General features: G+C 47.3%; 1 protein-coding gene and 1 long non-coding RNA gene across 5 annotated transcripts in view; one reads left to right on the top strand and one right to left on the bottom strand.

Moving 5' to 3' along the window:
• Nucleotides 1–16,436, top strand: part of LOC138677089 (uncharacterized) — a 77,678-nt gene that overhangs the window by 38,252 nt on the left and 22,990 nt on the right. The window lies entirely within an intron of this gene.
• The window catches only part of RHOBTB2 (Rho related BTB domain containing 2), a 60,078-nt gene that overhangs the window by 16,280 nt on the left and 27,362 nt on the right, over nucleotides 1–16,436 (bottom strand). For all 4 annotated transcript variants that reach the window (XM_069766951.1, XM_069766952.1, XM_069766953.1 and 1 more), the window contains 2 exons: nucleotides 11,688–12,589; nucleotides 10,468–10,586 (listed from right to left, as the gene is read on the bottom strand). In XM_069766951.1, the coding sequence (XP_069623052.1) occupies nucleotides 10,468–10,586; nucleotides 11,688–12,589 (1,021 nt within the window). The remainder of the gene's footprint in view (nucleotides 1–10,467; nucleotides 10,587–11,687; nucleotides 12,590–16,436) is intronic.

Consider the following 16,436-nt stretch of genomic DNA (forward strand, 5'->3'; position numbering starts at 1 on the left):
CCGGAACCTCAGAAGGAGTAGATGAAGCGATAGAAATCAGAGGTGCATCATCATGAACCCCCTGACATCCCCAGCTTAACACAGACATCGTTTTCCAGTCCAAGACTGGGTTATGAGTTTGTAACCATGGCAGACCAAGCACTAAGACATCATGTAAATTATACAGTACCAGGAAGCGAATCACCTCCTGATGAACGGGAGTCATACGCATGGTCACTTGTGTCCAGTACTGAGGTTTATTCATAGCCAAAGGTGTAGAGTCAATTCCTTTCAAAGGAATAGGGACTTCCAGAGGCTCCAGACTAAACCCACAGCGGTTGGCAAATGACCAATCCATAAGACTCAGGGCAGCGCCTGAATCCACATAGGCATCGACGGAAATGGCTGATAATGAACAAATCAGAGTCACAGACAGAATGAACTTAGACTGTAAAGTACTAATGGCAACAGACTTATCAACTTTTTTGTGCGTTTAGAGCATGCTGATATAACATGAGCTGAATCACCACAATAAAAACACAACCCATTTTTCCGCCTATAGTTTTGCCGTTCACTTCTGGACTGAATTCTATCACATTGCATTGTCTCAGGTGCCTGTTCAGAAGACACCGCCAAATGGTGCACAGGTTTGCGCTCCCGTAAACGCCGATCAATCTGAATAGCCATAGTCATAGACTCATTCAGACCTGTAGGCGCAGGGAACCCCACCATGACATCTTTAATGGCCTCAGAAAGGCCATCTCTGAATCTTGCAGCCAGGGCGCACTCATTCCACTGAGTAAGCACCGACCATTTCCGAATTTCTGACAATATATTTCTGCTTCATCTTGCCCCTGAGAGAGAGCCAATAAAGCTTTTTCAGCCTGAATCTCTAGGTTAGGTTCCTCATAGAGCAAACCCAATACCAGAAAAAACGCATCCACATTGAGCAACGCAGGATCCCCTGGTGCCAATGCAAATGCCCAATTCTGAGGGTCACCCCGCAGGAAAGATATAACAATCTTGACTTGCTGAGCAGGGTCTCCAGAAGAGCGAGATTTCAAAGAAAGAAACAACTTGCAATTGTTCCTAAAATTCAGAAAACTAGATCTATCTCCAGAAAAAAACTCTGGGATAGGAATTCTAGGTTCAGACATAGGAGCATGTACAACAAAATCTTGTATATTTTGAACCTTAGCAGCAAGATTATTCAGGCTGGAAGCCAAACTCTGGACGTCCATGATAAACAGCTGAGGTCAGAGCCATTCAAGGATTAAGAGGAGGTAAGACGCAGCCAGGCTGCAATTAAGGCTATGCAGCAAACTCTGAGGGGAAAAAAAAAAAACTTCCTCAGACTACTTTTCCTCCTACTTCAGCCAATACGATTACCACTTTTTGGCCGGCTATACTGTCATGATCCCAATGGCAGGGGATCACAAAAGGACAAGCACAAAAAACAAAACAAGCTCTAGGGTGATGGAAACTGAGCTGACCGCGATCCTGAACCTCAACACACAACTAGCTGTAGCCGGGGAACGTGCCTACGATGATTCCTAGACGTCTCGCGCCAGCCGAAGAACTAACTTTCCCTATTAGAAGAAACACAGACCTCTCTTGCCTCCAGAGAAACACCCCACAGAAATAGCAGCCCCCCACATGTAATGACGGTGAAATGAGAGGAAAGCACATACGTAGTTATGAAAACAGATTCAGCAAAATGAGGCCCGCTAAAGCTAGATAGCAGAGGATACAAAAGTGAACTGCGCGGTCAGCGAAAAACCCTACAAAAAAACCATCCTGAAATTACTTGAACTCATGTTCCAACTCATGGAACATGAGGAGTAATATCAGCCCACAAGAGCAACCAGCAAAAAGGAATCACATATCTGCAAGCTGGACTAAGACAAAAATTAAGCAAAACGTGGAACAGGAAAATCAAAAACTTAGCTTGTCCTGAAGAATACAGAAGCGGGAAGCAGAGGTAACAAGACACACTGATTACATTGATAGCCAGCGAGGAAATGACAAGAAAGCCAGGTTAAATAGGAAACTCCCATATCCTGATAGAACAGGTGGACACCAGAGACCGCAGAGAACACAAGTCACCCAGTACCATCTGTAACCACCAGAGGGAGCCCAAAAACAGAATCCACAACAATGGTCCATTTGGTACCCTTATCTAAAATTGCCTTCCTCCTCTGATTTGGTTCCATTGTTTTTCCAGCATGTGGTTCGTTTGCCTGGCATTCCAGAGAACATCGTCTCGGACAGAGGTTCCCAGTTTGTTTTGAGGTTTTGGCGGTCCTTTTGCGCTAAGATGGGCTTTGATTTGTCTTTTTCTTCGGCTTTCCATCCTCAGACTAATGGCCAAACCGAACGAACTAATCAGACTTTGGAGACATATCTGAGATGCTTTGTTTCTGCTGATCAGGATGATTGGGTGTCCTTCTTGACTTTGGCTGAGTTCGCCCTTAATAATCGGGCCAGCTCGGCTACTTTAGTTTCTCCTTTTTTTTATAATTCTGGTTTCCATCCTCGTTTCTCTTCAGGGCAGGTTGAGCCTTCGGACTGTCCTGGTGTGGATGCGGTGGTGGACAGGTTGCAGCAGATTTGGACTCATGTGGTGGACAATTTGACATTGTCCCAGGAGAAGGCTCAACGTTTCGCTAACCGCCGGCGTTGTGTTGGTCCCCGACTCCGTGTTGGGGATTTGGTTTGGTTGTCATCTCGTCACGTTCCTATGAAGGTTTCCTCTCCTAAGTTTAAGCCTCGTTTCATTGGGCCATATAAGATTTCTGAAGTTCTGAATCCTGTGTCATATCGTTTGGACCTTCCAGCTTCTTTTGCCATCCATAATGTGTTCCATAGGTCGTTGTTGCGGAGATACGTGGCGCCTATGGTTCCCTCCGTTGATCCTCCTGCCCCGGTGTTGGTCGAGGTGGAGTTGGAGTATGTGGTGGAGAAGATTTTGGATTCTCGTGTTTTGAGACGGAAACTCCAGTACCTGGTCAAGTGGAAGGGTTATGGTCAGGAAGATAATTCCTGGGTTTTTGCCTCTGATTTTCATGCTGCCGATCTTGTTCGTGCCTTTCATTTGGCTCATCCTGATCGGCCTGGGGGCTCTGGTGAGGGTTCGGTGTCTGTTGTCGAACTCCCTCCTGTGGTCGTGAATGGTACTTCGGCGAGTTCTGTCTATGGGCTCCCTCTGGTGGCTATGAGTGATGCTGCTGCTTCTGAGGTTCCTTACACAGGTGACGTGGTTTATCCTTTGGTTGGCTGTTCTATTTAACTCCTCTCAGATCGTTACTCCATGCCAGCTGTCAATGTTTTTGCATTGGTTCAGTTCGCTCCTGGATCTCTCTGGTGACCTGCCTTCTCCTGCAGAAGCTAAGTTCCTGATAGTCATTATTTGTTCACTGTTTTCTTGTCAAGCTGGTTTTCATGATTTTGTCTTGCTAGCTGGAAGCTCTGGGATGCAGAGTGGCCCCTCCGCACCGTGAGTCGGTGCGGAGGTCTTTTTGCACACTCTGCGTGGTCTTTTGTAGGTTTTTGTGCTGATCGCAAAGTTACCTTTCCTATCCTCTGTCTATTTAGTAAGTCTGGCCTCCCTTTGCTGAAACCTGTTTCATTTCTGCATTTGTGACTTTCATCTTTACTCACAGTCAATATATGTGGGGGGTTTCCTTTACCTTTGGGGAATTTCTCTGAGGCAAGGTAGGCTTTATTTTCTATCTCTAGGGCTAGATAGTTCTTAGGCTGTGACGAGGCGCCTAGGTCTGGTCAGGAGCGCTCCACGGCTATTTCTAGTGTGTGTGATAGGATTAGGGCTTGCGATCAGCAGAGCTCCCACATCCCAGAGCTCGTCCTGTATGAGGTTTAACTATCAGGTCATTCCGGGTGCTCCTAACCACCAGGTCATAACAGTACAGCTGGCCCAAAGTATTAATGCATCTCAATAGAGGGATAAGAGAACTTTTGAGACCATTTTTTTTTCTTTGCACTGTGTTTTGTCTTTCTTTTCCCCTAGACCTTTGGGTGGTTCAGGACACAGGTGTAGATATGGACATTCAAGGTCTATCCTCTTGTGTGGATCATCTCACTGAAAGGGTACAAAACATTCAAGATTTTGTGGTTCAGAATCCTATGTTAGAGCCTAGAATTCCTATTCCTGACTTATTTTCTGGGGATAGATCTAGGTTCTTGAATTTCAAAAATAATTGTAAACTGTTTCTAGCTTTGAAACCCTGCTCCTCTGGTGACCCCGTTCAACAGGTAAAAATCATTATTTCTTTGTTGCGTGGTGACCCTCAAGACTGGGCATTTTCCCTTGCGCCAGGAGATCCTGCATTGCGTGATGTTGATGCGTTTTTTCTGGCGCTGGGATTGCTTTATGATGAACCAAATTCAGTGGATCAGGCAGAGAAAATCTTGCTGGCTTTGTGTCAGGGTCAGGATGAAGCTGAGGTGTACTGTCAGAAGTTTAGAAAGTGGTATGTGCTTACTCAGTGGAATGAATGTGCCCTGGCGGCAATTTTCAGAAAGGGTCTTTCTGAAGCCTTAAGGATGTCATGGTGGGATTTTCCACGCCTGCTGGTCTGAATGAGTCTATGTCTTTGGCCATTCAGATCGATCGGCGCATGCGTGAGCGCAAAGCTGTGCACCATCTGGCGGTATTCTCTGAGCATAGGCCTGAGCCTATGCAGTGTGATAGGACTTTGACCAGAGCTGAACGGCAAGAACACAGACGTCGGAATGGGCTCTGTTTTTACTGTGGTGAATCCACTCATGCTATCTCCGATTGTCCTAAGCGCACTAAGCGGTTCGCTAGGTCTGCCACCATTGGTACGGTACAGTCTAAATTTCTTTTGTCCGTTACTCTGATTTGCTCTCTGTCGTCCTATTCTGTAATGGTATTTGTGGATTCAGGCGCTGCCGTGAATTTGATGGACTTGGAGTTTGCCAGGCGCTGTGGTTTTTTCTTGGAGCCCTTGCAGTATCCTATTCCATTGAGAGGAATTGATGCTATGCCTTTGGCCAAGAATAAGCCTCAGTACTGGACTCAATTGACCATGTGCATGGCTCCTGCACATCAGGAGGATATTCGCTTTTTGGTGTTGCATAATCTGCATGATGTGGTCGTTTTGGGGTTGCCATGGCTACAGGTCCATAATCCAGTGTTGGATTGGAAATCTATGTCTGTGTCCAGCTGGGGTTGTCAGGGGGTACATGGTGACGTTCCATTGCTGTCAATTTCGCCTTCCACTCCTTCTGAAGTCCCTGAGTTTTTATCAGATTACCGGGATGTATTTGAAGAGCCCAAATCTGGTGCCCTACCTCCTCATAGGGATTGCGACTGTGCTATTAATTTCATTCCTGGTAGTAAGTTTCCTAAGGGCCGTCTGTTTAATTTATCTGTGCCAGAGCACGCCGCTATGCGGAGTTATATAAGGGAATCCTTGGAGAAGGGTCATATTCGTCCGTCGTCGTCACCATTGGGAGCAGGGTTCTTTTTTGTGGCCAAGAAGGATGGTTCTTTGAGACCTTGTATTGACTACCGCCTTCTTAATAAGATCACAGTCAAATTTCAGTATCCTTTGCCGCTGCTGTCTGATTTATTTGCTCGGATTAAGGGGGCTAGTTGGTTCACCAAGATAGATCTTCGTGGTGCGTATAATCTTGTGCGAATTAAACAGGGTGATGAATGGAAAACGGCATTTAATACGCCCGAGGGCCATTTTGAGTACCTGGTTATGCCATTCGGGCTTTCTAATGCTCCATCTGTGTTTCAGTCCTTTATGCATGACATCTTCCGAGAGTACCTGGATAGATTCATGATTGTATATTTGGATGACATTTTGGTCTTTTCGAATGATTGGGAGTCTCATGTGAAGCAGGTCAGAATGGTGTTCCAGGTCCTTCGTGCGAATTCCTTGTTTGTGAAGGGGTCAAAGTGTCTCTTTGGAGTTCAGAAGGTTTCATTTTTGGGTTTCATTTTTTCCCCTTCTACTATCGAGATGGACCCTGTTAAAGTTCAGGCCATTTACAATTGGACTCAGCCGACATCTGTGAAGAGCTTGCAGAAGTTCCTGGGCTTTGCTAATTTTTATCGTCGCTTCATCGCTAATTTTTCCAGTATTGCTAAACCGTTGACTGATTTGACCAAGAAAGGTGCTGATGTGGTCAATTGGTCCTCTGCGGCTGTAGAGGCTTTTCAGGAGTTGAAGCGTCGTTTTGCTTCTGCCCCTGTGTTGTGCCAGCCAGATGTTTCGCTCCCTTTTCAGGTTGAGGTTTATGCTTCTGAAATTGGAGCAGGGGCTGTTTTGTCACAAAGAAGTTCTGATGGCTCGGTGATGAAACCCTGTGCCTTCTTTTCTAGAAAATTCTCGCCTGCTGAGCACAATTATGATGTGGGCAATCGGGAGTTGTTGGCCATGAAGTGGGCATTCGAGGAGTGGCGACATTGGCTTGAAGGAGCTAAACATCGCGTGGTGGTCTTGACGGATCACAAGAATTTGACTTATCTCGAGTCTGCCAAACGGTTGAATCCTAGACAGGCTCGATGGTCGCTCTTTTTCTCCCTTTTTGATTTTGTGGTTTCATACCTTCCGGGATCTAAGAATGTGAAGGCTGACGCCCTGTCAAGGAGTTTTGTGCCTGACTCTCCGGGTGTTCCGTAGCCGGCGGGTATTCTTAAAGAAGGGGTAATTTTGTCTGCCATTTCCCCTGATTTGCGGCGTGTGCTGCAAAAGTTTCAGGCTGATAGACCTGACCGTTGTCCTACGGAGAAACTGTTTGTCCCTGATAGATGGACTAGTAGAGTTATCTCTGAGATTCATTGTTCGGTGTTGGCTGGTCATCCTGGAATCTTTGGTACCAGAGATTTGGTGGCTAGATCCTTTTGGTGGCCTTCTTTGTCACGGGATGTGCGTTCTTTTGTGCAGTCCTGTGGGACTTGTGCTCGGGCTAAGCCCTGCTGTTCTCGTGCCAGTGGGTTGCTTTTGCCCTTGCCGATCCCGAAGAGGCCCTGGACGTATATTTCCATGGATTTTATTTCTGATCTCCCTGTTTCTCAAAAGATGTCGGTCATTTGGGTGGTTTGTGATCGCTTCTCTAAGATGGTCCATTTGGTACCGTTATCTAAAATTGCCTTCCTCCTCTGATTTGATTCCATTGTTTTTCCAGCATGTGGTTCGTTTGCATGGCATTCCAGAGAACATCATCTCGGACAGAGGTTCCCAGTTTGTTTCGAGGTTTTGGCGGTCCTTTTGCGCTAAGATGGGCATTGATTTGTCTTTTTCTTCGGCTTTCCATCCTCAGACTAATGGCCAAACCGAACGAACTAATCAGACTTTGGAGACATATCTGAGATGCTTTGTTTCTGCTGATCAGGATGATTGGGTGTCCTTCTTGACTTTGGCTGAGTTCGCCCTTAATAATCGGGCCAGCTCGGCTACTTTAGTTTCTCCTTTTTTCTGTAATTCTGGTTTCCATCCTCGTTTCTCTTCAGGGCAGGTTGAGCCTTCGGACTGTCCTGGTGTGGATGCGGTGGTGGACAGGTTGCAGCAGATTTGGACTCATGTGGTGGACAATTTGACATTGTCCCAGGAGAAGGCTCAACGTTTCGCTAACCGCCGGCGTTGTGTTGGTCCCCGACTTCGTGTTGGGGATTTGGTTTGGTTATCATCTCGTCACGTTCCTATGAAAGTTTCCTCTCCTAAGTTTAAGCCTCGTTTCATTGGGCCATATAAGATTTCTGAAGTTCTTAATCCTGTGTCATATCGTTTGGACCTTCCAGCTTCTTTTGCCATCCATAATGTGTTCCATAGGTCGTTGTTGCGGAGATACGTGGCGCCTATGGTTCCCTCCGTTGATCCTCCTGCCCCGGTGTTGGTCGAGGGGGAGTTGGAGTATGTGGTGGAGAAGATTTTGGATTCTCGTGTTTCGAGACGGAAACTCCAGTACCTGGTCAAGTGGAAGGGTTATGGTCAGGAAGATAATTCCTGGGTTTTTGCCTCTGATGTTCATGCTGCCGATCTTGTTCGTGCCTTTCATTTGGCTCATCCTGATCGGCCTGGGGGCTCTGGTGAGGGTTCGGTGTCTGTTGTCGAACTCCCTCCTGTGGTCGTGAATGGTACTTCCACGAGTTCTGTCTATGGGCTCCCTCTGGTGGCTATGAGTGATGCTGCTGCTTCTGAGGTTCCTTACACAGGTGACGTGGTTTATCCTTTGGCTGGCTGTTCTATTTAACTCCTCTCAGATCGTTACTCCATGCCAGCTGTCAATGTTTTTGCATTGGTTCAGTTCGCTCCTGGATCTCTCTGGTGACCTGCCTTCTCCTGCAGAAGCTAAGTTCCTGATAGTCATTATTTGTTCACTGTTTTCTTGTCCAGCTGGTTTTCATGATTTTGTCTTGCTAGCTGGAAGCTCTGGGATGCAGAGTGGCCCCTCCGCACCGTGAGTCGGTGCGGAGGTCTTTTTGCACACTCTGCGTGGTCTTTTGTAGGTTTTTGTGCTGATCGCAAAGTTACCTTTCCTATCCTCTGTCTATTTAGTAAGTCTGGCCTCCCTTTGCTGAAACCTGTTTCATTTCTGCGTTTGTGACTTACATCTTTACTCACAGTCAATATATGTGGGGGGCTTCCTTTACCTTTGGGGAATTTCTCTGAGGCAAGGTAGGCTTTATTTTCTATCTCTAGGGCTAGATAGTTCTTAGGCTGTGACGAGGCGCCTAGGTCTGGTCAGGAGCGCTCCACGGCTATTTCTAGTGTGTGTGATAGGATTAGGGCTTGCGATCAGCAGAGCTCCCACATCCCAGAGCTCGTCCTGTATGAGGTTTAACTATCAGGTCATTCCGGGTGCTCCTAACCACCAGGTCATAACAGAACACCACAAAAGACCCGTCATTTATTGATGCTCTGTGTCATCCAGCCATCATTATTTGGCCTTTAGTCACTTAGATCTTCACGATAATCAGAGTTATTCACTTCACCAGTCAGTGGTTGTAATGTTTTGGCCAATCAGTTTATCTAATTTTTTCATCTATATACACTAAAAATATTGGTAAACACGTCTTAATCATTGAATTCAGGTTTTTCATTCAGTCCCATTGCCCCCGGTGTAAACATCCGTCTTCTCGCCCTCCGGTATAATACATCTGGCTCCTCGACCCACCAGTGTATAATATCCAGCCCATCACGCTCAGTGTATATCATCTGGCCCCCCATCCCCTCAGTGTATAACAGCCAGCTCTTCTCCCCCTGATGTATAACATCCGGCCCCTCACCCACCGGTGTATAATATCCAGCACATTACCCTGGTTTATAATATCTGACTCCTCACCCCCGGTCTATAACATCTGGCTCCTTGACTCCGGTGTATAACATCTGGCCCCCTCACTCTCGGTGTATAACATAGGTCTCCTTGCCCCCTGTTGCATAATATCCAGCTCTTCTCCCCCCGGTGTATTATATTTAGTCCTTCACCCCCCCCCCCGTGTATAATATCCGACCATCACCTCTGATGTATAACATCTGGCTCCTGGCCTCCGGTGTATAACATCCGGTCCCTCACCCCCAATGTAGAACTTCTGGCTCCTTGCCCCCCAGTGTATAATATCCAGCCCCTCGCCCCGTGGTGTATAATATCTACCCTTTGCTCCGGTTTATAACCTCCGGCCCCTTGCCCCCATGTATAATATCCAGCCGCTTTGCCTCTAGTATAAAACTTCCAGCCCCTTGCCCCGATGTATAATATCCGGCACCTTTGCCTCCAGTGTATAACCTCTGGCCCCTTGCCCTCGGTGTATAACATGTGGCTACCGAGAGAAGAACATGACCGGCCTGATCTCAATGCTATCCAACACTTTTGGGATGAACTAGAACGGAGATTGCCTCCGTCGGGTCAGTGTCTGACCTCACAATTGCTCTTCTGGATGAACAGACACCTAAAAAATGTTGTAGAAATCATTCCCAGAGGGGAGGAAGATGTAACCTCACTGTTTATATACATACATGCTAATATATGGATGTAGATGGATTCTTGGCATATTTGACCACACCCGACCTGACTCATAGGCAGGATGATAAAGCGCTAATATGAGCTGCCTGAAGACTAGAAGTAATGGACTCATTGGTAATTTCCTTTTGTCACTGGGTATAAACAATTGTGAGACGTTTATATAATCTTAAGTACGTAATATCATCTATGATTGTGCATCAATTAGCCAAAAATAACCGGTAATTTATTTAACGACATGAAATGGAGAAGACACCACAACAGTAGGATTTATACAGTGTCGGGGTGAATTCCCCAGTAATTGACTGGCCGCCTGTTTATACATGTTGGATCGTTGTTTGGGAGGCTAGATGTAAAGATTAGAGGAGGAAAGAGTACTAGGGTTATGTTGTGTACTTACCGACATTTTGCAAAGATGTTAATAATGCATAACTATAAGGAAAGAGGAGCCACAAATGATTTCACGTTCCTTACCTCAGAGGTGCTGCTTTCCAAAAAGGGTCCCCCAAACATGGCGGCCATCCAGTCGCAACCAGAGATGAGAAGTGGTTTATGGGCGTTTATGCTCCCGTCGTCCAGAACGAAAGTGACATCTAATGGAGAGAAAAAGGGAAAACAATGACTAATGAAAAAAACATAAATTACGGTACCTACTTAGATTTCGGATAGATTAACTTAAAGGTATGACAGGCTGTAATTGAAATGTATTCAGTATTTTTTACAGCAAAATTAGTATTGCAGGCAATACTCTACTACTTGGTGTAAAAAATACTGGAAATAAAGTATTATGCCAGTGACAAATTCATCGATTCACATAGATTTGACAAGTCACATCCCATGCAAGTGAATAAGGTTTATACACGTACAATAAAATCTGGCTGCTGTGAAAATGTATTACGTATATCCGCAGAATCCATATGGGAAAGCTAAGGATTAGTCACAGTTTATGACATCGGGACTAATCTTCGTGTGGTTCTGCGGCAAAAAATGCAAATGTAAGTCATGAATCTCTCCTACAGATGGAAATGGTGTTTGTATTCTTTTATAGCAACATGTAAATAAGTTCTGAAATGTGTGCCACACTTGGAAACACAATACATGAACACCTCAATTCCATAATATACAGCTCTGGCAAAAATTAAGAGACCACCACATCAAAACCCTGTCATGGGCAGCCCAATCTCCAGACCTGAACCCCATTGAACACCTCTGGAATGTAATCAAGAGGATGATGGATAGTCACAAGCCATCAAAGAAAAACGTCTTACATTTTTGTGCCAGGAGCAGTGTGAAAGACTGGTGGAAAGCATGCCAAGACGCATGAAAGCTGTGATTAAAAATCATGGTTATTCCACAAAATATTGATTTCTGAAATCTTCCGGAGTTAAAACATTAGTATTGTTGTTTCTAAATGATTATGAACTTGTGTTCTTTGCATTATTTGAGGTCTGAAAGCACTGTATTTTTTTTTTTTAATTTTGACCATTTCTCCTTTTCAGAAAAAAAATACAAAATGTAATGCTTGGAAATTCAGAGACATGTTGTCAGAAGTTTATAGACTAAAATAACAATTTACATTTTACTCAAAAATATACTATAAAGAGAAAAATCTGAGAAAATGAACATTTTGCAGTGGTCACTTAATTTTTGCCAGATCTGTATATCTTTTCATGGTTCCACTTGGCAATTCTCACCAGAGAAGATCCCTTTTGTCAGACACTCCTTGATACGATTGCTCCTTCTGACATGGAAAGCTCTTGTGATCTCTTGATTCATGAAGGCCTCTCGATTCAAGATATTTGCCACCATCATACGCAAGTCAAACACTTCCAAAAGCTCAGCAATGTGTGCCACCTCCATCAGCTCGGGCTCTCTTTCGTCCAGTTGGCCAGTGTATAAATATTTCAGCACAGCTCTGAATGGTCCAGACCTCACCGAGCTGTCCATCTTTACCACAGTTACCCTTCTGGCCCGGTAGCCAGGTGGCTCCTCCAGAACTCCACTTCGTATGCTTTCAAAAGCTCGGCTCCACCCTGACAAATCTCTATCGCCTTCTCTACCCAAAGTCCCATCACTGGCTGAGGTTCTCATTCCTCCTCCCTCCGTTTCCGAGCCCTCACAAGCATCAAAGCTAGAGGCACGTAGAAGGGGGTCCCTGGCTTGAGATGGTGGATCTCCATCCTCCATTAGGAAAAGGTCACAGAATTTCGAGGAAGCGGTGGAGAGGTAGATGCGGTGGGCGTAGATACGAATCCTTTCTTGGACCACCAACACCACGTCGGCACAGGAGGCTTCCTCTAAAAGGTGTCCAGGATGATCTTCACTCTGAGCAGGAGGATCAGGCACTATGATAACAGGCGGAGGGGGCCGGGGAGGAAGAAAGGGGGCTTGTGGTAGAGGTTTGCGTACACTCCTCAAGTGCGACTTCCAAAACTGTAAGTGACGACGAGAGATGAGTGCCGAACGGATGGCGTTATCGAAAACTTCCTTAATGCCACATTGCGCCACCACACTGGTTTCGTAATAGGGAATGCCAAGCTCTTTGGCTACTTCTCGACCTTTCTCTGGTGGAAGAATCTCTTGGGGTCGAATTGGCCTTAAAAAAAAGAAAACGAGAAACAACGATCAGAACAGGTGAGAAACCGTATTTAACCAAAGTCCACCCAAATCCTCAGCCTAACTCCAGCCCAGTAGTTGAACTCTACTGCCCCATTTTTTCCGCGATTGTCAGCTTCCTAGCACCTGAACCCCCACCAAATTAGAACTTCTGACGTGTCACTATGACAAAAAAGTTTATGAAACCGTAAGTACAATATTAATAGAGCAGAATTTTTCTGATGGTGCCCTGCCACACAGTCCTCCTATTTGTTGGGGTCTTTGATGGGAGCACCACCATTTTCACACTGCATTTCACAGGCTGTTTGGAGGCATAATCCTGAGGGGTTTCCTGATGTATATCTCTGATAGATGCCACTTCCATGTTAGAAACAAAAGTCTAAAAAAAAGTATAATACCGCTGTATAGAATATCACAAAAACCTGAGCTACAACAACAGCAGAAAAAAGGTATACTGTCACGTACTAGCATAATGGAGGGCAAAAAGACAGTCTCATTCATACGTCAGCGTTTGTTGACGGTGCGTTGTCCGTTTTTTCAATGAACTGCACACAACCACATTATGTTCTACGGGGCTGTTCACATGGCAGATTTATTTTACTAACTGATGGCCCAGAAAAAAAAAAATTCCTTCTTTGGTCTTTACCAAAGTAGCCCACTGAAGTAAATAGATTTTTCACTCGTTGTGCAGAGAAGCTTGGAAAATTTCCATTTTTCTTTCAAACAGGAAAAAACAGATAATATATAGAAATGGTAAAAATGGACGTCCAGACCGAAAAACAGATGAAATATGGATTCAGCACTCCATTTTGCAGATAATATTAATAATCTTTATTTTTATATAGCGCTAACATATTTTGCAGCGCTTTACACACATTATCGTTGCTGTCCCCGTTAGGGCTCACAATCTAAATTCCCTATCAATATGTCTTTGGAATGTGGGAGGAAACCGGAGTGCCCGGAGGAAACCCACGCAAACACAGAGATGTTTGCAGATGCTGTCCTTGGTGGGATTAGAACCCAGGACTCAAGCGCTGCAAGGCTGCTGTGCTATCCACTAAGCCACCGTGCTGCCCGATAGGAAAAAAAAAATAAGATGTGGAATAAGATACAAGGTGAATAGAGGCCTAATCCTGTGTTCACACGTGCATTTTCGCAGCTTTTTTTTGCTATGTTTTCCTCTGCACTGTGTTTAACAGATTTAAAAAATCTCAGGCACACTTGCATTTTTTTTCCATTTTTTTTTTCAATCTCCTACGTGCCTTGAAATCTTCACAATGTTAATACTTTCACAGTTTTTGCAGCATTTTTCACCCATTATAATAGGTGTTTTTTTTTAACGTGCACTTGGTCTGCAAAACAACAGGATATTTGCAGCTAGCCATAGATAATAATGGATAAGAGGGGGGGCTGTATGGGGCGCAGCTAAAAGGAGGCCCCCACATGACTGCGTTGCCATGGGAGCAGTGCAGTAAGTTTTTAAAAAATAAAGAAGTTATGAGAAAAGGGGCCCGGGGATTGGAAGAGTAGGATTGGGGGTGGGGATTTATGCAAAAAGGGAGGTGGGGGCTTGGGAAAGTGCGGGAAAAGGGAGATCAGTCACCTTAGACGGGCGAAGTGAGTGGACCTGCTGCCACAGCCTCTTACCATGTCTTCCGTGGACAGCCTGGTCGCTCAGCTTCGCCGGGAGGCCAGATCCAGGAGGGCCGGATGGCTGGAGGAGCAGCTCACAGGGCTGCTCGGAGTCAGTGGGAGCCAGGACAGCGGGAGCCGGGGCAGCAAAACCAGGCGGTCTAGGCCGCCAGACAGGCTATCCCACGACACGACACCGCGCGGCAGGCGCAGGCCGCGGAGCCCCTCCCGGGACCCTGCGGGGGCTGGGGGACGCGGCGGATCCACCTTGCCCGCCCCCTCCCCCGGCAGGAATCCACCTGGCGGCCCTGCCGGCGCGAGGCGGCGTGGTGCTGGGCGAGCGGTGCAGACGCGGCAGGACGCCGGCGCTGCACAGGATGCCAGGGCCGCACTTCCGGTGCGGCCTGGCAGAGGGCGCGGCGGCGCCGCAGCACCGAGAATGGCAGCTTCTACCCGCCGGGGAGCATCTCCCGCGGTGGCGGCAACGCGAGCGGCGGGACGGGGGAGGAGCCCAGCGGCGGCGGCAGCATCCACCAGGCAGGAGCCGGGAAGTATGGCGGCGGGTGCAATTGCGGCGGGTGCACCCGGATCCCACCCCCCCAGTGCACCTGGCTCTGCTACAGGACGGCAGAGCAGATTTTCGGGCAGGACAGCGGCGGCATCACGGCAAGGAGTGGGTCGCGGTCGCGCCGCAGGAGCGGCGTCCAGAGGAGACAGTCCAGCGGCTGGAAACAGAGGGATCACGGAGCCGGACAGATCCAGATCCAGCAGGAGGTCGAGGGACCGGTCGCCTTCGCCAGTCTCGGTCCCCCCTGGTGACGTGGAGGCCAGGGGCGCGGGCCTGGGGCAGTTGAGCGGCAGCGATGATTCCGGGAACGAACATCGCGACGAAATGGACCAGCAGGATTCAGGAAGCACGGCTGGTGGGGACACAGCACCTGCGCAGCCACGTGAGTACATGTCCAGTCTTTCCCCAGTGCCGGGTGTTTCGGGTGTAGTGGAGCGGGGTGGGGGCAGTACTGAGGTTCCGGGGGTTAGAGAGCTTTTAGCGGGTATGTCGCAGATTTTGCGTAGATTGGATGGGGGCGGGGGTAGCTCAGTTGCTAATAGTGTGGGATCGTCGCCCGCTGGTGCCTGGGTGTCGGTTGCCGGGGGCGTAGCAGGGGGTTCGAACGAGATTGCGAGCTCGGGTAGTGGGACGCCTGTTCCTGCGGCGGGGGTGTCGGTGTCGGTACAAACGGAAACGGGAAAAGGTGATACCGTTAAGTTAGACGACAGGGCAAAAGGCGAGGTATATGTGTGTTTTGAGGGTCCGCTGGGGGCCCATTTGAAGAAAGAAGTCAAGGAGAGGATCTGGAAAGATGAATACGTAGAGATTTTCTCTCTCCTTCCTTTAGAAAAATTTAACTTGGATAAAGGAAAGAAAGATGACAGCAAAAAGGAGGAGGAAGAAAAGAGGCGTTGGCGCCTTATTCCTCAGACGTTCGTTAACTGGCAGCAGGCCTTTGCCATTCTAGCGAGTGTTATAGGGGAGAAATTCCCCGAGAATTGCTCGGGCCTGTTTTGTTATTTGGATGCTATTGGTGAAGCGCATCGTACCTATGGGGGCCAGGCTTGGCTGAGATACGATGAACAGTTCAGGCAGCGAAAAGCAGTGAGGCCGGAGATAAGGTGGGACCAAAAAGACATCGGGTTGTGGTTGAAGGTGATGGCTCCGGTGCGTTATGGGCAGTCCTTTCAGGGGGGAGGGGGGGTAGCAGTCAGCAGTCAGGACAAAGTGGAGGACACGGGTCTCAGGGTTCAAAGGAAAAATCTGGGACATGCTGGCAGTTTAATGAGGGCCAGTGCAAGTATGGCACCACTTGTAAATTTAAACACGTGTGCTCCCACTGCAATGGGGCCTCTCACGGAGCCGCTAAGTGTTTCAAGAAATCACGGGGTAAGCCATCAGTGGGTGGCGGTCAAGGGGGTGACTCCGGTGAGGGTTCAAAAGATGGCCCCTTATCTAAGTAGATACCCGGATGTTAAAAAGGCGGAGGTTATTAGGGACGGTTTTCTTGAGGGGTTTAAGATCCCTCACCCGATGCATGTTGTTCCTTTTTCTACAAAAAATTTGAGATCAGCTAGCTTGCATGCGGAGGTGGTTTCGGCTAAATTGGCGAAAGAGGTTGAGCTGGGAAGAATGGTGGGGCCTT

Source organism: Ranitomeya imitator, chromosome 4 (assembly GCF_032444005.1).
Source record: "Ranitomeya imitator isolate aRanImi1 chromosome 4, aRanImi1.pri, whole genome shotgun sequence".
Classification (NCBI taxonomy): Eukaryota; Metazoa; Chordata; class Amphibia; order Anura; family Dendrobatidae; genus Ranitomeya; species Ranitomeya imitator.